Source organism: Mytilus trossulus, chromosome 4 (assembly GCF_036588685.1).
Source record: "Mytilus trossulus isolate FHL-02 chromosome 4, PNRI_Mtr1.1.1.hap1, whole genome shotgun sequence".
NCBI classification, from domain to species: domain Eukaryota; kingdom Metazoa; phylum Mollusca; class Bivalvia; order Mytilida; family Mytilidae; genus Mytilus; species Mytilus trossulus.
The window spans coordinates 22934800-22958525 of NC_086376.1; the positions used below are offsets into that span (position 1 = coordinate 22934800).

At 32.8% G+C, this 23726-nt stretch overlaps 1 protein-coding gene across 3 annotated transcripts in view; it reads left to right on the forward strand.

Moving 5' to 3' along the window:
- Nucleotides 1-23726, forward strand: part of LOC134714904 (uncharacterized) — a 76157-nt gene that overhangs the window by 23431 nt on the left and 29000 nt on the right. For 2 of the 3 annotated variants that reach the window (XM_063576601.1, XM_063576602.1), the window contains exons 1-3: nt 16783-16895; nt 19268-19576; nt 20343-20424. The exons of the other annotated variant lie outside the window; for it this stretch is intronic. In XM_063576601.1, coding sequence (XP_063432671.1) covers nt 16862-16895; nt 19268-19576; nt 20343-20424 — 425 coding nt within the window. In that variant the 5' untranslated portion in view covers nt 16783-16861. Of the gene's footprint in view, nt 1-16782; nt 16896-19267; nt 19577-20342; nt 20425-23726 lie in introns of those variants that run through there. 3 annotated transcript variants of the gene reach the window in all.

Here is a 23726-nt window from a genome sequence, read left to right on the forward strand (position 1 = left end):
GCTTCATACCTTGATCTTTTCCTCAATATTGACGCAGATGGACGACTTCACATGAAAATCTATGATAAACGGAACGATTTCAACTTCCCAATTATCAATTTTCCATTTCTCAGTAGTAACATACCCTCTGCCCCTTCGTATGGTGTTTACTTATCACAATTGATTTGTTATTTTCGTGCTTGTTCACACTATACGGACTTCATATATAGGAGTGTGTTCCTTACACAGAAACTGATTCAACAAAGTTATGAGGAGGACAGATTAAAATTGACACTCGGTAAATTTTATGGACACCATCACGAATTAGTTGATCCATACGATGTGTCTTTGACCAAACTAGCCAAGGACATTTTTACCACATAGTAGATTGTGGTTTGTCATTACGCCGTCTAATCTTTTAATTACCGAACGTGATCCATTCCCGATTGTGACTGTTTTGCTGAGTGTGAATTCGCATTACCAAAGACGTGTTACGGTACTTATCAATCCCTAATTCATGTATTTAGTTTGATATATATTTGTAATTATCATCGGATTGTGTCAAATTTGTTGACGTCTCTTCTCTTATATTCATGTGTTATGGTAAAGAAAATTAATCACGCCTTCATTTATTAGATTTGATTTTATTCAACGTAATCTGTACGATGTTTAACGTTTGAAGTAAGTTTCAAAACAAACCGGACATATATATAATATAGTTAATTGCTATTAATAAGTATTGCAATGTGCATTGTGTTTAAACGTAATATCAGTATTTAGTTCAATTATAATCTTTAATCAATCCTAATTCTATCTTATTTTTGAGATATGGTTTTTCAAATGGGAAGTCATTGTTGTGCTGTTTCAGAAATTCAAATGTGACGTTATTCTTGTGCCTTTTCACATCCTCGTGTGTGACGTCATTTTTATGACTTTTTGCGTTGAAGCCTGTACAAAGTCCGGTGTGTCTATTTTCTGTGTTGGTCTTTGTATTATGTATCCGGGTTTTGTTTCTGTAATTAGTTCAGATTTCAGTTTTTTCATGTATATCTTTTAATTAATTTGATAAAATTTACTGTTTGCAATAGCATAAATTGTTCTAAATAATAAGGATGTTCTTGTCCAAAACAGAAGAAACTAGCCGTATTTGGCACAACCTTTTTCAACTCTTTATCCTCAGTGCTGCATAATTTTGCACTTTTTAAAAACGCACTTTTGGTGTATTGAATTTTTAACCTGATGCCTTTTGTTGTCTATTATTCATGTGTTTCTTTGTCTAATACGTTCTCCTATTTATTTGTATTGTAGTCCTGTAATATAATGTTGTCATTTAAATGTTATATTTAACATTGCCATTAAAGTGCGAAGTTTGGCGTGCCACAAAACCAGGTTCAACCCGCCATTGTTTCTTTAAAAAATTCCTGTACAAAGTAAGGAAAATATCCATTGTTATATCATAGTTCTTTTCTGTGTGTTTAACATTTTAACGTTGTGTTTCTGTTGTATCGTTTGTTTTCTCTTATATTTGAGTGTGAATTCACATTACTATAAGACGTGTCACGGTACTTTTCTATTCAAATTTCATTTATTTGGTTTTGATGTTATATTTGTTATTCTCATCGGAATTTGTCTAATTCTTAGTTCATTTCTGTGTGTGTTACATTTTAATGTTGTGCTGTCATTCTTTTATATTTAATGCGTTTCCCTCGGTTTTAGTTTGTTACCCCGATTTAGTTTTTTGTCCATAGATTTACGAGTTTTTGAATAGCAGTATACTACTGTTGCCTTTATTTATAATCTTGTTGCATAGCGTAGACACAACTCTTTGAATAGAAACGTGTTCATTAGAATTCTGACAGGTTACATTTTCAATGTATTATTCTATATATATGGTATCAAAAATTTCATGTACAGTTCTTCAGAAATGTCTAATGGTATTTCAATTGCAGATACATTTCTCTTCTATCTACAACAGTTGCCTGCATTTCTTCTTGGTCTATAAAAGGCTAACTTGGTTTTCCTTTTACTCCAAAAGCTTTGTAACGATAAATAAATACTCGGCAAATGCAGATAGACTTCTGCGCAAATATGAGTTGTTTTGAAACCTTGATTAAATCCAAAATTAAACTGGCTTCTTTTTATCAAATACAATCTCTAAACCTAAGCGTAAAGCAAACAACCTTAGAGAAATTAATCTTTTGTTTCAATTGTTGGTACGTTGGAAAAGTTAAAACCTCTGTAATGTTTGCAATGTTCATTAAGGAGATTGATATCTTGTATATAATCTGGTCTTGTAAATAAGTCTCATCAAAAGGTTTAACTTCTGGTTCTTTAATCTCCAAATATTCTGTCAACTTTTTTTTACTAATTATTTTGTTCAAATTGAAGTTACATAATGATCTGCACACATTTGTACAATTCTTTACCAAAGGATATTATAACTCACTTTATGTAAAAGGTTACATGATTGTTCTTTAAATGGCGTGAACAATACTTTATATGATATTAGTTCTATCCCCAGTATACCATAGTGATGGACAACGTCACAACTGACTGGTAAAATGTATTATATAAATGACATTTTTTATTTCAGTTTTTCTATATATAAATGTTCATCGTGAAAACTTGTTGAAAGTTATCTGTTTTTATGGTATCATGACTATACATACATTTTAATTTCAAACAATAATTTGACCATCATAATTTTTGAAATGATATGAAAGGTATCAGTTCAAACTGGAATATTGATAATTTTGATGGAGCATATTTATAACGCATATGATAGTTTTTGCAATTGCCTTGTTCATGAAGAGAAAGAAATTTTTCAAGACAAATGCTATAAATAAGTCAGGAACTAAAAAACAGCAGTCTATACATAAAAGCAACAGTAGTATACCGATGTTCAAAACTCATAAACCGATAGAAAAAAAAACCCAAATCCGGGTCACAAACCAAAACTGAGGGAAACGCATTAAATATAAGAAGATGACAGCGCAAAATTAAAATGTAACACACACAGAAACGAACTAAGAATTAGACAAAATCCGATAAGAATAACAAATATAACATCAAAACTAAATGAATTTTGTATAGAAAAGTACCATGATACGTCTTATAATTATGTGAATTCACACTCAAATATAAGAGGAAACAAACGACACAAAAGAAACACAACGTTAAAATGTAACAAACATAGAAACGAACTATAATACTAGTATAACAATGACCATATTTCTGACTTGGTTTAGGACATTTTGTATTGACAAAAATGGTGGGTAGAAACTGGTTTTGTGGCATGCCAAACCGCCCTCTGTTATGACCATGTTAAATATAACATCAAAACTAAATGAATTTTGTATAGAAAAGTACCATGACACGTCTTATAATTATGTGAATTCACACTCAAATATAAGAGGAAACAAACGACACAAAAGAAACACAACGTTAAAATGTAACAAACATAGAAACGAACTATAATACTAGTATAACAATGACCATATTTCTGACTTGGTTTAGGACATTTTGTATTGACAAAAATGGTGGGTAGAAACTGGTTTTGTGGCATGCCAAACCTCCCTCTGTTATGACCATGTTAAATATAACATTAAAATGGCCACACAACATTACATTACAATACAAATAAATAGGAGAACGCAATTGACAAAGAAACACACGAATAATAGCTAACAAAAGGCACCAGGTTTAAAATTTAATAAGTCAGAAGTGCGTTATAAAAGATAATGCTTTACAACAGAAGTCATTAAACAGATAAACTATGAAGCGTATTGAGCTGAAATGAGTAATTACGAAACAAAATTAAATCAAATACATTTTAAGATCTATTTTAGATTAACAGGCGGCCCTAGGGCAATCGTTTTAGTCTACAGCTAAACTATTTCTAACAAATAGAGGGTGCGTCAATTACAAACACTTCATTTTACAAGAAGACATGGCTTAAGAGACAGATCAGGAAAAACATACAAGAGCTTTAACAACTTCTTTGTAGCCAAGAACAAAAAATATAAGACACCATAGGTCAATTAATGGTTTCTGCCATCAATAAAGCTTTGGAGTCGTAATGTATCTAAAAGTATGCCTTATGTTTGAGCAATCTATTTGGTTTGTTTATTTCGTCATATCTTATTAAGTAAATAAATGAGTACAGTTCCTGTAAAATGTATTTAAGTCATTTGATTTAAGCATTAAGATATGACACAGTTAAACGCTAACATTTGTGGTAAAACCAGGTTTTTAGGGTACATGAATTTGTAATGATAGGACTTTTTTATTTCAGAAAATAACACTCATTCTATGTCTACGAATGATAGAATTAATGTTGAAAATCCAAATTCAGTCCTGGTATCTGTAGAACATTCACAACTATCATCGAACACTGATAACAACTCTTCAGAGGATTCATCAGTATCGTCGAACAATCAACAGAATACTTCAGACAGTTTAGACGATAGTTGTGAACAGTCATGTTCAACACGAATGGATAATAACCAATTTAAAGAACATGTTAATTCAACTATTAAACAGATCCCCATCGAAAAAAATTCATCAACTGGTTTTGAGTATGTCACAGATGGAGATGGGCTTTCCCGATTATGACATTTTGACTGAGTTTTATTTCTCTTGACGGATGATACATGCATAAATGAGGGACGACATATATCAGCTGAAAGACATTCAAACTCATATACCGCAAATAAACTGACAACGCCATGGCTTAAAAAGAAAAGACAAACTGATAGGTAAAGTACACAGTGTCCTTCTCCACATGTGGCACCCGTCGTGTTGCTCATGTTTTACAAACCCGGTAAAGAGTCTTATTTTGGTAGGTCAAATTGGAACGGGAATGTAGTTACGACATAAGGAACAAATCCGATATTTTCTGTGAAACAGAAATTTCATAACGGTCAACAAAGTTGTGATGGCGTTCGGAAAAAAGAAGGGATGATTTCAACTTCATCATTTGGAACTCAGGGTACATTTAATCCCGCTGCAAATGTTTGCACCTGTCATAAGTCAGGACTCTGATGTACAGTAGTTGTCGCTTGTTTATGTAATATATACGTGTTTCTCGTTTCTCGTTTTTAGCTCACCTGGCCCGAAGGGCCAAGTGAGCCTTTCTCATCACTTGGCGTCCGGCGTCCGTCGTCGTCCGTCGTCGTCCGTCGTCGTCCTGCGTTAACTTTTACAAAAATCTTCTCCTCTGAAACTACTAGGCCAAATGTAACCAAACTTGGCCACAATCATCATTGGGGTATCTAGTTTAAAAATTGTGTCCGGTGACCCCGCAAACTAACCAAGATGGCCGCCATGGCTATAAATAGAACATAGGGGTAAAATGCAGTTTTTGGCTTATAACTCAAAAACCAAAGCATTTAGGGCAAATCTGACATGGGGGTAATATTGTTAATCAGGTTAAAATCTATCTGCTCTGAAATTTTCAGATGAATCTGACATTCCGTTGTTAGGTTGCTGCCCCTGATTTGGTAATTTTAAGGAAATTTTGTTGTTTTTGGTTATTATCTTGAATATTATTTTAGATAGAGATAAACTGTAAAAAGCAATAATGTTCAGCAAAGTAAGATCTACAAATAAGTCAACATAACCAAAATGATCAGTTGACCTCTTTAGGAGTTATTGCCCTTTATAGTCAATTTTTAACCATTTTTCGTAAATCTTAGTAATCTTTTAGAAAAATCTTCTCCTCTGAAACTGCTGGACCAAATTATTTGAAACTTGGCCACAATCATCATTAGGGTATCTAGTTTAAAAATTGTGTCCGGTGACCCCGCCAACTAACCAAGATGACCGCCATGGCTATAAATAGAACATAAGGGTAAAATGCAGTTTTTGGCTTATAACTCAAAAACCAAATAATTTAGAGCAAATCTGACATGAAATAAAATTGTTAATCAGGTCAAGATCTATCTGCCCTGAAATTTTCAGATGAATTGGACAACCTGTTTTTGGGTTGCGGCCCCTGAATTGTTAATTTTAAGGAAATTTTGCTGTTTTTTGTTATTATATTGAATATTATTATAGATATAGGTAAACTGTAAACAGCAATAATGTTCAGCAAGGTCAGAGTTACAAATTAGTCAACATGACCAAAATGGTCAGTTGACCTCTTTAGGAGTTATTGCCCTTTAAAGTCAATTTTTAACCATTTTTCGTAAATTTTATATATCTTTTACTAAAATCTTCTTCTCTGAAACTGCTGTGCCAAATTGATCCAAACTTGGCCACAATCATCTTTGGGGTTTCTTGTTTAAAAAATGTGTCCGGTGACCTGGCCATCAAACCAAGATGGCCGCCACGGCTAAAAATAGAACATAGGGGTAAAATGCAGTTTTTGGCTTATAACTCAAAAACCAAATAATTTAGAGAAAATCTGACATGAAGTAAAATTGTTAATCAGGTCAAGATCTATCTGCCCTGAAATTTTCAGATGAATTGGACAACCTGTTTTTGGGATGCGGCCCCTAAATTGGTAATTTTAAGGACATTTTGCTGCTTTTGGTTATTATATTGAATATTATTATAGATATAGGTAAACTATAAACAGCAATAATTTTCAGCAAAGTAAGATCTACAAATAAGTCAACATGAACGAAATGGTCAATTGACCCCTGTAGGAGTTATTGAACTTTGTAGTCAATTTTCAATCTGCTTCCTTTGTTTAATATTCACATAGACCAAGGTGAGCGACACAGGCTCTTTAGAGCCTCTAGTTTCATATAGAATAGACCGTTGGTTTTCCCGTTTGAATGGTTTTACACTTGTAATTCTGGGGCCCTTTATAGCTTGTTGTTCGGTGTGAGCCAAGGCTCCGTGTTGAAGGCCGTACATTGACCTATAATTGTTTACTTTTTTGAAAATTGTTATTTGAATGGAGAGTTGTCTCATTGGCACTCACACCACATCTTCCTATATCTATTAAAAAACTTCCTTGTGAGCATTGGGAATATCGTATTGATTGCGAGATATTGTAACGCTGCCTCCTTGGTGCTAGAGTCGGCCACCAGAAAATACAGGGTCACACAGAAAAAGAGATTTAAAGGATCTATAAAGTGTAAGGTTCGACGTACGCTGTTTATCGTCGGACAAAAACACGTTACAAAAAGTCAAAACGTATACTTATATTTATATACTATTCTATATTTGCAGTTGTGAAATAAAATATATGACTAAAATTAAGTTTCATATTTTATTATTATCAAAAAGAATCCAAGTCGGAGAGAATGGGTTAAGCAGGCTCCGTCACTGGTTTGGTCAGGTCCCCTGTAAAGGCTGGTCTTACATAGACAAACAAAGCTAGTACATGTATATGATTCAACAGTCAAGTAACAAGGTTGTCACTTATTTCGAATCTTTCTATAATCTTAATTTAAGGATACTAACACTCTGCTTCATTATAGAAGACAACAACTTAGTATAAGACATTAAATGACATATTAAGCATGTCAGAACCGCCAACAGAACACTGAATGTGCACCTTCAAAAGCACCTTCACCGGCACCGTCAGCGGCAACGTCACCGTCACCGACACTGTCACCCGTATTTAGTACCGTCATTAACTGGAAACCGCTTGTATTCCCTTCACTCATGAACAAAGTTTAGTGGTCAACCGAGAACCAACATAGCAACGTCACCGGCACCCGTATTTAGCACCGTCACCGGCACCGACAATCTTATATAAAAACAAAGTTAACTTTCAACGCTTGTCTGTATTTCTCAGACATATTCCAGCTTCTATTAAAGTTTGTCACTTCCCATTCTTTGTCAACCCAACACCCCGTCGATTCTGATGTAGTATTTGTATTTATACTTTCGATTGACCAATGGCATAGCTTGTTAGATATTGTTTACCAATCGGCAACCATAGACAACACAAGGGAGATCTTCATCATTAAAGATGGGTTTTGTCTTCAAATGTATTAATAGATCATTATAAGAACAGTATTATTTGAGTTTATAGTCTATAATATAACTACAACGAAAATACCGAATCAGTACGTGAAAAAAATCTTCTCAACCAACTAACATACTCAAATCTGACGTATCATTGAAACAACAGCCAAAATAACAAATTACCAAGTCTTACATTACTTGCAACATTAGCCATCTCACTAACATCTATCGTTTATCCTCACTAATTTCAAGAAACTATACAGACATAGGTTTATTATAAAAAGGGGAATGCCGGCATTGCAATATATACTCCGTATGCAGGCGCTTCTCGAATGTAGATACATAGAAAAGGAGAATTAACAATTAGGAAACTATAATGCAATCATTTCTTGTCTCGTAACAACATACGCTTACCATGTAAATGTCAATGGTCTCGATTCGTAAACGATAATCAACGAGCGACTTTAGTTGTCAGTTGATTAACGTTGTCGAATCCACTACTTTTTATCAATTCTCTAGCTTAACCCATTTCTAGTAAAACGACTATCTGTCAATGAATCAACGAAATCTCATGAAAATAATTTCGTATTTTGTCTTTTTTATTCTCTAATAGCTGGAAATGGTTAGATCTGCACGGTTCACATTTATATTTAACCTAATATAAGTTTAATTCAACTTAAATCGGTTGTTATCTACCTTTAATATTAATTCCAGATTGTATATTTGTCAAATAATTATTTCATTCAATGTTTAATCATTACAATTTTTTTTATATTGATTAGATTTTAGTATTCATAATTTATTCTAAAAGACATATAATTATTATACGGATTTGTTTGTAATCTTGTTTGGAAAGTTAAAATGAAATAGATATCAACATTTGAAAACCTTGAATATTTGCATATATAGTATTTAGCAACCAACTGAGCTAATTTAATTCAACTGTTTGGATTTATAAAGGTTAAAAAAAAAAGTAAAAACTAATAAAGATAAAAAAAAAAAAAAGATAAAAAAACAATTGTTTGGATTCACAACATATATACAAACGGACTAAGATTATAAAAAAAAATACAAACTAAGTTTTATTTGATACAGTCCACTCATTTGCACCATTTAAATCAGCTGTGAATCTTGGTCGTATTTGGCACAACTTTTTGGAATTTTGGATTCTCAATGCTCTTCAACTTTGAACTTGTGTTTGGCTTTATAAATATTTTGATTTGAGCGTCACTGATGAGTCTTATGTAGACGAAACGCGCGTCTGGCGTACTAAATTATAATCCTGGTACCTTTAATAACTATTTACACCACTGGAACGATGCCACTGCTGGTGGACATTTCGTCCCCGAGGGTATCACCAGCCCAGTAGTCAACACTTGTGTTGACATGAATATCAGAAATGTGGTCATCTTTATAAATGTCCTGTTTACAAAACTTTAAATTTTCGAAAAACTAAGGATTTCGTATTCTAGGTATAGATTACCTGAGCCGTATTTGGCACAATTTTTTGGAATTTTGGATCCTCAATTTTTTCAACTTTGTACTTGTTTCGCTTTATAAATATTTTAATTTGAGCGTCACTGATGAGTCTTATATGTAGACGAAACGCGTGTCCGGCGTACTTAATTATAATCCCGGTACCTTTTTTTCAAAAGAGTTGATATTTAAGTAATGAATTTATATTTCTATGTCCGCCATTTGGGATATTACCGGAAGTAGGGGTTATAAAGACAGATTTCTTATACATTGTATTCACGAGAAGCGCAAAAAGAAAGGTTATTTTATGATAGATGCAAAACGTTAAAACACATTTCAATAACCTCCCTATAAATAAGCTTATTTTAGTACAATGTCTGCCATGTTGGATTTTACCGTTAGTAGTGGATTTAAAGATATCTAATCTAAATAATATATCCAAAAGTAGTACATAACATTTTAAGATTTGTACTAAATATTATGATAGAAGCATGATAATAACACCTTTTCAAATATTAGCCTTCGATATTGGGCAGATTTAAGTATGCAGTCAGCCATTTTGGAATTTTACCTGAAATGAGACATTTTTTTCAAATGCCTCCCTATTTGAAATACAAGAGTAATAGCTGAGGAAGGTATATGCCAAATTTCATGCTTGTAGCATGATGTGCACAATTCGTCTGAAATCTGCTTGTAGCCGCCTCATTGGCAAGCATACCATGATGTTTCTTCTTTTCTATAAATAGAATTACACCAAAAGCTTGTGTGCCAGACTAAATACTAGTTAGTCCTAAAATACTAACACAATTATCATTTTTTTTAATAATCCATCAATACCACCTCAATAACTGAATAAAATACAACAGCAGCCATCTGTCCACTTTTCGAGACTGAGGCTGGCCATTTGATACCGGTAAACTACTAAAAATTATCATTAACTGGCATTTTCTGCAAGAAGGTCAAACTTATAGTATGGTCTGACATAATGAGTCACCTACATGTAAATCATTATAATATCATCAATTAAAAACAACATGCATTTTGTAAATACATATATCACATTCGCGAAACACAACTAAGTACAGCTTATTGTTTGTAAACATGTTATAGCAATTATTGTTTATCAGAGAATTGAATTTAATGAGGCTACTGGCGTATGTTGTTTTCGGATTATTTGTTTGTATTAGCATTTGTATTATATAAATTCAAAAGTGTCCAATTACACTGTCTTACATTTACATGATTTAGGAACGCCTCTTTCTGTTAAGAATGATTACTATCACCACTGGTGGTAAGCAGATGGTCGTAATTTAAAGTTACGACCATCTGAATATGGGAGACAACTCTAAGGATAAGTTTTTCTTTTCGATTTTCGTGCAGTAAAAGGTTCATTTGCGTGAAACTGCTTGTCTCATATACACTTATTGTGAGTACGTTGTTATTGAAACAAAATTTGACACATAAAATCATTCCAATTTTCGTAGATTAGTCATTCAAAAATTCGAGCATGATGGTCGTAACTTTAAATTGTGATGGTCGTAATGTCAAATATAGTATTTTTGATGATGGGCGTAACCGACACAAGATAGTAACGACCATCCACTTACCACCAGTGTATCACGTGCATTTTGTTCTTAAGAGTGTAAAGTACGATATAACTTTCTCGCATAGCATCTGTTTTGCTTCATACAAACATTTTGTTATACAATGTTATAGGAGAGACTGTTGTTATCCACACATTCTTATTCTGTACATATTCTTGTTGTATTATTGGTAATAAATATTCTACACTCTTGGTTTCGGTATATGTTTTAAGGGTAGATGGGCTCACGGGTTATGGCCGAGAACGTGGCATAAGCGCGGATTATTGTCTAACATTACATTTTTAGAACTTTTTCCAGTCATGGTAGCGATCATTCTATGGGAATCTGAACTTAGAAATAAAAAGGTGTTGTTTCATATTGACAACGAAGGAGCATTACATATTATTAATAAGAAATCATCAAAGTCATGTCATGATTTTAGTTAGACGTTTAGTTCTAGAAACATTACATTTATAACATACTAATTAAAGCAGAACACGTCCCAGGTAAGGTCAATACTATAGTTGATGCTATTTATCGTTGCCAGTGATCCCGTTTCCGGAACCTAGCACCAAATGCATCTCTGACACCAACTCCAATTCCGAACCAATTGTGGATTCTATAACAGAGGAATCAGCTAGACTTTTTCCGATTCGTAAGCCGGAAATACATGGAAGGCTATTCAAAGCGAGATCTGTTCTTGATTCATTCCAACTTATATATACACTGAATAAAGTATGGACAGTTCCTGTTGAATAGTTAGTACAATTCATCGCTTATTTATCCTTGAAGCATTTTTCCCCAGCTACAGTTCAATTATATGTATAAGTGGCATTTCTTTTTATCACAAAGCACGTAATTTAGAGGATACTACTAAGAATTTTGTGTTATAAAAAATGCTTGAAGGTTTACACAGAAATCACCCACAGAGAGGCAATAGGACCCAGTTACATAACCATGATTATTACGACAGACTACAGACGCTCTCCCTTGTATTTTGTTCATATACTTATGAATCTTTATTATTTAATTCTTCATTTATTTTGGCATTTTTCGCTATGTTACGTGTAAGAGAATTTACGACAAAAAATAAATCTGATTCTAGTACCGAGGCACTACAATTTTCGGATGTGGTCGATTTTCAATTAAAAATTAACATTAAGAAAAGTAAAACGGACCAGAGAGGTTATTTAACGTTCATTGTGATAAGTAAATACAGAGATAACGCGAGCATTTGCCCTGTGTTAACCTTGAAGAAATATTATCTGCACGTTCTGCGGTTTCATGCTGTAATCATTTATATATGCATTTTGATTGGTCACCGCTAACGGGCACCACTAAACCGTTAGCAACAGTCAGATATGCTAAGAAAGTCTGTTAATTTTTGTAACATTCCAAACCCCAACCTTTTGAAATCGCATTCTTTTGAAATTGAAGCAGCCACAGAGGCGATCCAATGGCCACAGAGGCGAGCCAATGTGGTATTGAAGACGAAGCTATCAAAAAACGAGGAAGGTGGTCGTCAGGTGCATTTGAGCGTTACATCCGGATTCCTTGGTGAAAATAATGTCAAATTTTCAATTTCTTTATATGTATATATAGAACAGAAGTAAACAACATTATAACATTATAAATGCCTATAAACAAATTTTACCAAAAGGAACAGATGTAGAATTCATTTTGTTTCCGGATTCCGGATTCCGTTTCCGTTTCCGTTTCGTATTCCGTTCTGTTTTCCTGTTTCCGTCAATTAGCAACACCCATAGATTACACCACCGGTAGCAACTTGCCCATGTAGAAAAGAAAATGTTTAGCTAAATCAACAAACGTTTTTATCGATTTAAAACACAAAATGAAAAAACCTTGTACGTATATAGGTGCCTTAAGGTTTATGACCCCTTCTGTTGAACTAAATACGTGAATTACGAAATATGCAAACTTCAATATTTAGTATCGAAATCAACAGAGATAATGAATAATAGAGATGGTCCATTTTATTCATACACAAAGAAGAAACTTCGTGCAAAGCACTTACCCATTGAATTAAATCGAAAAGGGAATTTTGTGACAAATAAAAACAAGACTTTTGTAGAAAGTCAACAGACTATATTACATTATTTGAAAAGAGATTTTTGTTATAAAATTCTAAACATAGATTACTGACTTGCTTTTCTATAATTTGCTAGCGTTTATTGTTAACAAAAAGTCCTGAACAACCTTTAAATTCCACAAAAACCTTATGCTGAGTCCCTTCAAGTTGAGCGTACCCTAGAAGGTATACTTCATTTGGTCCTTATTTATATTTGTTTTAACCAATATCTAAATTCATTTACTTGTTTTTATGAAATCATTGTTAGCTCTGCATGCAATAATCCTCTATCTATCAATTACTGAATTGCAAAATATATGAGAACAAAGGGAGAAGCTGTGGATTTTCTATAAAATTCTATATGCTTAGCATTAAAACAACCCCAGAGTACTGTAATCCTAAACACTTTTTTCAAGATACACAGTTTTGTCTGTACGTGGAGAAAGTATGTAGACTAATTATATTAGTATAATGTGTTTATGAACCTTAAAATTTTATAATAAAAGTCTCTGCATCAAAGTCCGTGGGTTCTCTGCAGAATAAATAGGTAAATAAGGTTATGATGAACCTTTTAAGATGACTATAGTTGAGAAAATCGATTCAATTTTCCGCGAAGTGTGATCTGTCTGCGGTTAGAAGTTCAATTCAAGAGTCTATAGTTCGTATTCCTCACAACACTAGGGAAAGGCTCGGTTGAAGTTAGTCCTTGCCAAGTTTCTCAGCCTCATACATTTTTTTTTATATTTTTCTAACATGAACTTTATATTTAGTCTACGATAACATGCTTGATCTACTATATGTTATTGGTTTTTAATTGACTTCGAAATCTGTACTTTCTGTCTTTTTTCTTTATTTCAGTGTTGATTTTTTTATGCTTCATGTCGATCTTTTCTAAATCAAGTCATTTCTAACTATTTATAACAGTTTGTTAGATGTTGTGCTGGTAAACCATTGTCAAAGTTTGTGAAAGGTTAAATGTCATCAAACATGATAAACCCTGTAGTGATCTGTATTGATATGTCCAGGAGCCTCTAAAGCAGTGGTTGTCGTTTCTTGCTTCTCGTTGTTCGGTATTTTTGTGATTTTACTACTTCCTGTTGCTAGCTTTTTCTTTTTTTCCCTTTTTATTTGCTTTAAAATTCGGCCATTGCTTTTTTATAGTTTGAAATGTTTTAATGTTGTTATGTCAGTGCCTGTCGTAGCCGACCTATAGTTGTTAATTTTTGTGTCATTTTGGTTTCTTGATGAGAGTTGTCTCATTGGCAATCATACATCTTCTTTTTTTTTTTATATATTTACAGGGTATGCATTTAGTTCCTTACTGAAGGGGTTTCAGAGGTATACACTTGCTTTAATGAACGTCATTTAGACTGTCGAAAAGATAAATATTGTCGTATGGTAAACATACCTCAACTTCTTAGTGTGTTTCAGTGTCGGAGACAAGTTGCAAATGTCTTCGAACTGTCATGGATAATTGCTAAAGTTTCATGTTTTCTGTAAAAGTATTGTGCCATACTGTCGGTATTGGTTTCATATAAAACGAATCTTCTTAACTATATGAGAAAGTTTTACTATAGCATTAATATGTTTTTAATAAAAATATCAAATATCAGTATCATTTTATTACTAGTAATTTTGGCTTAGAATTTAATCGAACACATGATATATGAATTTCACTGTCTGTGGTACATTATGTTCATGGTATTTGTAGACTCCAAAATTTATTAATTTCATATGCCTCTTTCTCATATAAAAAAACATACTTTTGGTGATTTTGATCTGTTCAAAGTTTTTGATTTTTCTACCCTATATACCACTTTGCCTCATATTCTTATTAAGAAAAAATTCACATCCCTAATTAACTAGGCATTTAAAAGTCGGAATGCGAGTACATATGTTCAAACTCTTTTAGATCATTTTTTAGTAGCAATAAACAAAAGAACTATGTCAATTGGACATGCTTTGATACTATTTATGCGCTTGAATTTTTACTTGATAACATTTTTGTTCGCTTTGGAGATTCCGTATATCGTCAAGTTATTGGAATTCCAAGGGGGACTAACTGTGCACCACTTATTGCGGACCTGTTTTTGTATTGTTATGAGTTACAATTTATGACTAAAATTAGCAAAGACCCATCAAAACAACATTTGATACAAAAATTTAACAATACTTTTAGATATTTGGATGATATATTGGCTCTCAATAATGACGACTTCAGTATGTATACTAAAGAAATTTATCCTGTAGAACTTACTTTGAATAAAGCTAATGATAATAATGATCACTGCCCTTTCCTCGATCTTGATATCTATATCATAAACAGGAAGCTTAATACAAAAAATTATGATAAAAGAGATGATTTTTCATTCCCTATTGTTAATTATCCATTTTCAGACAGATGGTGACGTTCCCTTGTCACCATCTTATGGTCTTTATATATCTCAACTTGTACGATTCGCTCGTGTATGTAACAACGTATTAGATTTTAGCCGAGAGAAATTTATGTATTACTGACAAATTATTACACCAGGGTTTTCGATATCCCAAACTGGTCAAAACATTTACTAAATTCATCACCGGTATAAGGAAATAATTCGTAAATATAACGCAACATGCAGACATCTTATACGTTCAGGTATTTCACATCCAATTTTTTATGGAAATATTCTTTATAAAGCACAAAAATGTCAGTATTCTCCTCAGAAACTAACAAAACCTTTAAATAGACTTATTAGAAGGGGATATAGTTACGACACTGTTGTCAGGTCATTAAAGATTGCATATTTTGGCTTTAATATTGATTCACTGATAGGGTCTTTGCATCGGAACTAAACACATGTATTTCTAAAAAACAGTTGTTGGCATGACACGGGTTATGTTCTTCTCATATATTTTATAATAGTATGATACTAAATCCCTAATGGGAGGGATTGTGCCTGATATTCATATGATGAAGACATAATCTTTCAATCAGTTTAATTGAGGTCTGGAGCTGGCATGTCAGTTAACTGCTAGTAGTATGTTGTTATTTATGTATTATTGTCATTTTATTTATTTTCTTTTGTTACATCTTTTGACATCGGACTCGGACTTCTCTTAAACTGAATTTTAATGTGCGTATTGTTATTCTTTTACTTTTCTACATTGGCTACAGGTATAGGGGGAGGGTTGACATCTCATAAACATGTTTAACCCCGCCGCAATTTTGCGCCTGTCCCAAGTCAGGAGCCTCTGGCCTTTGTTAGTCTTGTATGATTTTAAATTTTAGTTTCTTGTGTATAATTCGGAGTTTATAGTATGACGTCCATTACCACTGTACTATTATGCATATTTTTAGGGGCCAGCTGAAGGACACCTACGGGTGCGGGAATTCTCGCTACATTGAAGACCCATTGGTTGCCTTCGGCTGTTGTCTGATCTCTGGTCGGGTGGTTGTCGCTTTGACATATTCACCATTTCCTTTCTCAATTTTATTTGGATTAGATGTACACAATGCATAAACAAATACATAGATGTTAACTTTGTCCTGTTTAACAACTTAGTCTACCTCATATCAAAAATCGTTATGTGTTCTTACAAATGTAAGTATTTGTCTATGGTAGTTACACAATTCATCTCGAGTACAAAAGAAAATATCGCATATCATCACAAGAAAAATCTTTGGAGATTCGCACTTAGCGTACTACTAGACTAAATGTGTATTTATAAATAAATTACACTTCTGCATCATATCCGAGATGTATAATTATTGGCCCGGAGTCTGAGGTTGATCGTTTGTGAGATTATTAAAACAAGGATAAATAAAATGTGGATTTTACTTTTTGTCGTTATAACTTTTCGTAAGTATATCTGTTAGTCAGTTAATAATGAGAAAAGCCTGATGTAACTAAATACTTCAATTTTGTCATTTATTTATAAATGTACTTATCCTTTTATAAACCTTAATTAATCATCACATTCGAACATACGTGTGTGATTCTTTGTTCTAACTACGCGTGCAATATATTAGGTATTACATAACTGTCGTTGTTTACGCTAGTCAATATTAAAAGCTGGAAGTACACTCCACATAAATCAATACAAAGATAAGCACAACAAATAGTTTAAACTAGAGGCCCAGAGGAGCATGTATCGTTAGCTGCATATTTGCATAAATTTATAAATAATTTAACAAAAAAATAAGTGTAGATGTGTATACAAACATTATTTTTATCATACCAACCCAAATAAAACATTTTTAAGCAACCACCATAACATCAGGATAAGCGATTGTTTCACGATATACATGTATTGTGGTTTAACAAAATGTCAATCATGAAAAGAGATAATACCAAGGGAAATTCTTTTATTTTTTATATATTATAGTATATTATTTTACAACAAAGGGATTGAAACGTAGAAGTATTATTTCAATAAAACATAACCAGATTTATTTTCATTTTTGTTTGGAATCACTCCTTTTAGATCATGAAACCCTGATTGATTGATTGATTGATTGATTAGAAGTCCAGCACTACTGGCTATTTTGTTGCAACCATATTTCATTGATGATGCTCGTTGAAAACCATAAACTTCGGTAGGAAAACTGACAATCACACTAGTCATTTTTGGTTAAAATCGAATGCACCTGCCACTTGCATCACTTTTTTTAATCATTATTTAATATAATAGAAAATATTGTTCACTTGTGACAGTCATAAGACATGTAAGAGCCTCATAGCTATGACTATCTTAGTCAGCTTTGATTAACATCCTGACATATCATATGATAGTCATAAGATGATTATAAAATATGTCCTAAGATATATTCAATGACATATTTTATGATACTTTTGAAAACCAGGCACCAGATGAATAAGAAAAGACACTGCTTGCAATTTCCAGTATATATTGGTTTAGTTCTAAAATATTTCTTTGTAACAAGTACATTACAAGATATGTTTGATCCTTAATTATTCATGTTGTGACACCTAATTCACAGAATTCTTTTATGTAGTGTTGATCGAATGTTATTATTTATTTATTTACTAATGAGGTCATGTACAAAAATGTATATCTATTGTGTATTTGTTGATGTGATAAAGTGTCTCTACAATTATGCAGTATAAGATAAATACTGTTGTCAATCGAGAGTTGTAATGTAAGTAGAGGTGATTCTAATAATTACTCATATCTTAGATAAAATGAAAGAACAACGACATTTTATGTAAGCCACTTCACAGAACACAACTTATTAAGGATGTTTGCTTGTTATTTTTTCAAATTTTTGTCAGATTTTTAGAATCCCCTGGTTTTTATCAATTTGAATTGTTCAAAAAGTTTTGCCTATGTACGATGTGTACCCCATTTTTTGCTTTCTAAATCTTTTACATATATAGTTATAAGCCATCTGTAAAAGTTTTATATTTTTACTGTTATTTTTTACTAGTGGTTAAGAACTTAAGCTCATCAATGATAAAGCTATGAATAAAAATCCAGAGAGAACATTTTCTCGCCAAAACTTCAATGGCTAATATCTCGAAAACAAGCGCATTGACTGATATTGTTTTTGCTCTTTTTGTTCCTTTAATAGTCGCCTATCAATATAAACTAGTGTTATGAAAAGCTTGTTATTTTGAAACTGATTTAGTAGCAAACCTCCGTAAGTCGCAACATGGAGCCCATTAGATGTGCTCCCAAAGGTCTAGTAGTTCCAGCTCTACTATTAATGACGAGTGTTGCCTGTCATTTATCCCTGCTTAAATACGTTAATGATTTATATTTATGTTTTCTGTCTAATTTTAAGGCACAACCTAACTCATAAACAATCAACATGAACAAATCTATAAAACTTAAAAGATTGAAAATATCACACAGGAAACGTAATCAGATGCAACACGAAACCCTTAAATTAGTAAGTCCAAGTCAGCTACAGGCAGACAACATTCACATTATTTGACCATGCTTATTGTAGTCAGACATAAAGTAGGAAAGATTAGTTTTACATCGTTTATGTCGTAAACTCTGAAATAATTATCTGAACCAATTCTGATGACGGAATTTCGACAAATTGCAATTTAAAGTGAAACATTAATGACGCTTTCTACATACACTCTGCCCATTTCAAAAACTTTTCTCCAACTTTTCCAATCTTGGATAATCAAGATTTGTTTAGAACTTGATGATGGAGTTATGATAACTATTTTTTAGTTACATGGATTTCTTTTTTCAGATAGCGTTCATACTAGAACAGTCAACGAGTTCGTTGGTTCTACAGTTACTTTTAAATGTCCGTATGTTCAAGAAAACTACAACAAAATTGTATGGAAAGGACCATATGGTGTGTATGCACATTCCAACCATCGGAATACTCATTTACCAAGTGACTTGTATAATCGTTTATTTATAATTAGTAATAGCAGTGTTGGCAGATTTGATTTGAAAATTGTTAATTTACAATACAGTGATGAAGGCCAGTACAATTGTTCAGTAACTAACAATGGAACAACAAAATCAAAAACATTTCACTTATCATTACCTGGTAAGTATATTTAATTATCTTCTTAGTATTTCTAATGCGTGGGCCAAAGTAGCAATCCATCACTTCTTTCGTGGAAAATTTGCTGTATTTCACACTGTTTTGATAAAAATTATTCATCGATATCAAATGCAAAATGTATGTTGGATAGTCGAATTTCGAAACGATAACCAAAAAGCGATTTAAAAATGAAACTACATTTTATACTTTGTTTGCCTACGACCCCTTTATTTGCTTCAGCATCATCAGAAACACTCAAAAGCCATAAGCATTCATGGATGCATAAGTAATTGAATACCTTGATGAGTTAGTTGTATGGCACAAAAGGACCTAAATGTTGTAGGCTTAACTGTTAAAAGTCAACTTTCTCTGAAAACGTGTGTTTTGTTTTATATTTCTGGGTGCAAATATACAATGCTTGTTAATTATTTATTGATTTATTTAGTGTGCCTGCTCTATTTATACAGCTATACATTGTTTAACAAAAAATGTTAAAAACCTTCAACTTTCTGGAAATTTTATTTTATGTCATTTAATGCTTCAAGAAATGTTAGTAGTTTATTCAAAGCCTCAACAAAATGAGTGAAAAGTATTTGTCAGTTGACAAGTGACAGTTTGGATTTAAAGACACCCGTAACGTTACATGTTTTTTTTTCTTAACAAACCAGTATTCGTTGTCAAAATTGCATGCAAGAATTTGTTTTTAAGAATTACCATAATTATGCATTAGATTAACAAATTATTTCGGTAAATGTTTCTTGTATTACAGTATTACTCCAATCATCGGAACCGTCTTATTATAGATACTTAAAATTGGACCCAAGTGCCAAGAAGCTTATTGTAGGCCATATGTAAGTAGCATGACTTTTTATTATTTTAGTTCTCAAGGTTCATAGTCGTGAACATGTCACTTGTTGATGTGTAATTCTGAATAAAATATGTGCGTCCTTGAGTTAGCAAAAGTGGTACAATTGAAATGTAAAGTTTAGGCATCATGATTGCATAACACAAATGATAAGGGTTCATTGTTACCTAATTATTAGCATATACCTGTACATATTGTTTTTTTTTTCATTTTTCGTTTATTGCTGTGATAAACTGAGGGAATTGTTTTAAAGCGCAAACTATTCCTTCATCAGGCATAGCCCTCTCATCTTTTTTGTCAAGGTTCAGTTACAGTTTTGAAAAAATCGGGCCCCTTGATATTATGTTACGTTTTTAAACGACCGCAATTGTATTTTTGCGTCGTATACTGTTGTTGTCTTCGTCGTCTGCGTCGTCGTCGTCGTCCGAAGACTTATTTAGTTTCCGGACAATAACTTTAGTTTTAGTGAATGGATCTCCATAAATGTTTAATAGGTGGTTCAATACTACTAAATTAGGGTTGGGATTGATTTTGGGGGTTGTGGTCCCAATAGTTAGCAATAAGGGTCAAAGAAAGGGCAAAAATCAGCATTTTTCTTGGGTCTCGCACAATAACTTAAGTATGAGTAAATAGAAATCTATGAAATTTTAACACAAGGTTAGTGACCACAATAGGAAAGACTTTTGATTGATTTTTTTAGTTTTGGTCCGAACATTAAGGAATACAGGGCCCTAAAAGGGGGGCAATAATAAGCATTTTTCTAAATTTTCGTACAATAACTTTAGTATAATTTAATAGAAATCTATGAAATTTTAAAACAAAGTTTGTAGCCACAAAAGGAAAGTTTGGATTAATTTTGTGAGTTTTATTTCGAACAGTTTAGGAATTAGGGGCTAAAAAGGGCTCAAATAAGCATTTCTCTTGGTTTTCACACAATTACTTTCTTACAAGAAAATAGAAATCTATGTCATTTAAGCACAAGGTTAATAAACACAAAAGGAAAGTTGGGATTCAATTAGGTAGTTTTTATCCCAACAGTTTAGGAATTAGGGCCCAAAAGGGTCCAAAACAAGCATTTTTTGGTTTATGTACAATAAGTTTAGTATAAGTAAATATAAATTTATGAAGTTTTCACACAAGATTTATGACCACAAAAGGAAGGTTGCTATTGATTTTGGGAGTTTTGATCTTCACAGTTTAGGAATTAGTGGCCAAAAGGGTCCATAATTAAACTTTGTTTGGGTTCCTTGATACGTCAACTGTGTATTGAGAATCTCAATTTTTGGTCCCGTTTCCAAATTGGTCTACATTAAGGTCCAAAGGGTTTTGGATATTGCACCATTATAGGTATATGTCCAATTTAAAAGTTTTTAAGTTCTTAGACCACATTCATTCTGTGTCAGAAACCTATGTTGTGTTAACTATTTAATCAAAATCCAAATTCAGAGCTGTATTAAGCTTGAATGTTGTGTCCATACTTGCCCCAACTGTTCAGGGTTCGACTTCTGCGGTCGTATAAAGCTGCGCCCTGCGGAGCACCTGGTTGTCTATTATTGGAGATACATGTTGTGAACATTCGTTGAGTTTTAGGTATCATTAAGCGTTGTTGTTTTGAATGTAGTTAAACCGTTCACCAAGACTACATGTAGCACCGATTGACGCGGAACTATTTGTTTGACGTTTACATCAGAAATATGCGAATTGACACACTCAAACGGGGTATACATTTATCAAGGGATAACATACATAACTAGCAGAGACATCTCACAAGTACTTCTATAGATACAATTGTGATTGCCGAAATTGCACTGTTCGAATACATAGAGAGACAACAAAGTTTTGAACTTCACTTACTTGGCACGTCAATATATTAAAATTAATAGGTTTTACGTAGCAAGACAATTAACTTGAATAAAGCAACTATATATTGTTTGCCTAACAACTTTCATATAAACACAGATGTTAACACAAATTCTTATAACATACAAGAAGGAAGTATTACGCTACAAGACAAGTGAACATAAATATTTCGATAATAATCCTCAAGAAACGGAAATATGATAGTTTATATAAATGTTTACACAACATGATATCTTATAAGATTTATTTCCTGTTGGATATTTAATTTTCTAATTACTATGAGTTAATGTTGAATGTCAATAGCAAAGATCGTGCGCTACGTCACTAATTGGTAATGAATATGTATATATCTGTCACGTGGTCGATGCTCATGCAAACAATCAACAATAATAATGGCTTCTACACGAGATTTTATAAAAATTGATCTGACTGCTGAAGATATTCCAGGGGCTAAACTTGACATAAATAAATTAGAAGATTATAGCAATATGCAGCTTAAACGATGGTTAGAATGCAGAGGTATTAAATCATCAGGAAACCGAACTGAACTACTTAAAAGGTGAGTGACCTCAATAACAACGCCTATTTCTTTTGTCATTTGACAAACCACTTTACCTGAGCCAATGACAGTTTATGATTGATTCACCGGGTGACAAACGTTTTTGTGTATCAAATTTCATTGGAGGACTAATAATATTGACAAGAAGTTTTACGCCCATTATAATTTTATTTACAAAACAAATGTTTTTTTCCCCGAATGAAGTGAGCTATTTTAAGCCGAGCTATCAATAGAATATTTGTTTTCTATCTTTGACATGTTTGATATAAATAAAACGGTTCAAATTGTAAATTATTTGTTTTCAGATGCAATGATGTAATCAATTCCGGCAGGGTAGATCAAATTGATATCAACATTGATCAAGGGAAGTGGTACGATATAAAACTTGGAAAGGTCAAACCAGAAAGTGTAAAAAAAAATCAACCTGCTATCCCACCAGTATTAGGATGGAAAACTTTTCCGTCTAGACCCATACCGGTCAATTTTAATTATGGGCACATATACCATTATTTACTGGAGAGCGTTGTCCTTTTAGGAGAAGACGGGAAGCAGGAGGATACGGACTTGTCACACATGACTTCCAAGCCTCTCACAAAAGGAGAACAATATGTCAAAAGTGGAAGTGTGACAAATATAATGGACAATTCAAAGGGTACAGACTTATATTTTATAAAGGGGAAAGTTGATGCATCTATGAGAAAAGAGCACAGAATTGTGCACATAACATTGTCATCAATTAGTGGAGCTGTTTTAGATGCAAGTTGTACCTGTCCAGCATCTTGCCTAGGACGATGCAACCATGTAGCAGCACTGCTGTTAATGTTGAATAAGCACTGTAAAGAATCCGGCTATGATGCAACTGCGTGTAC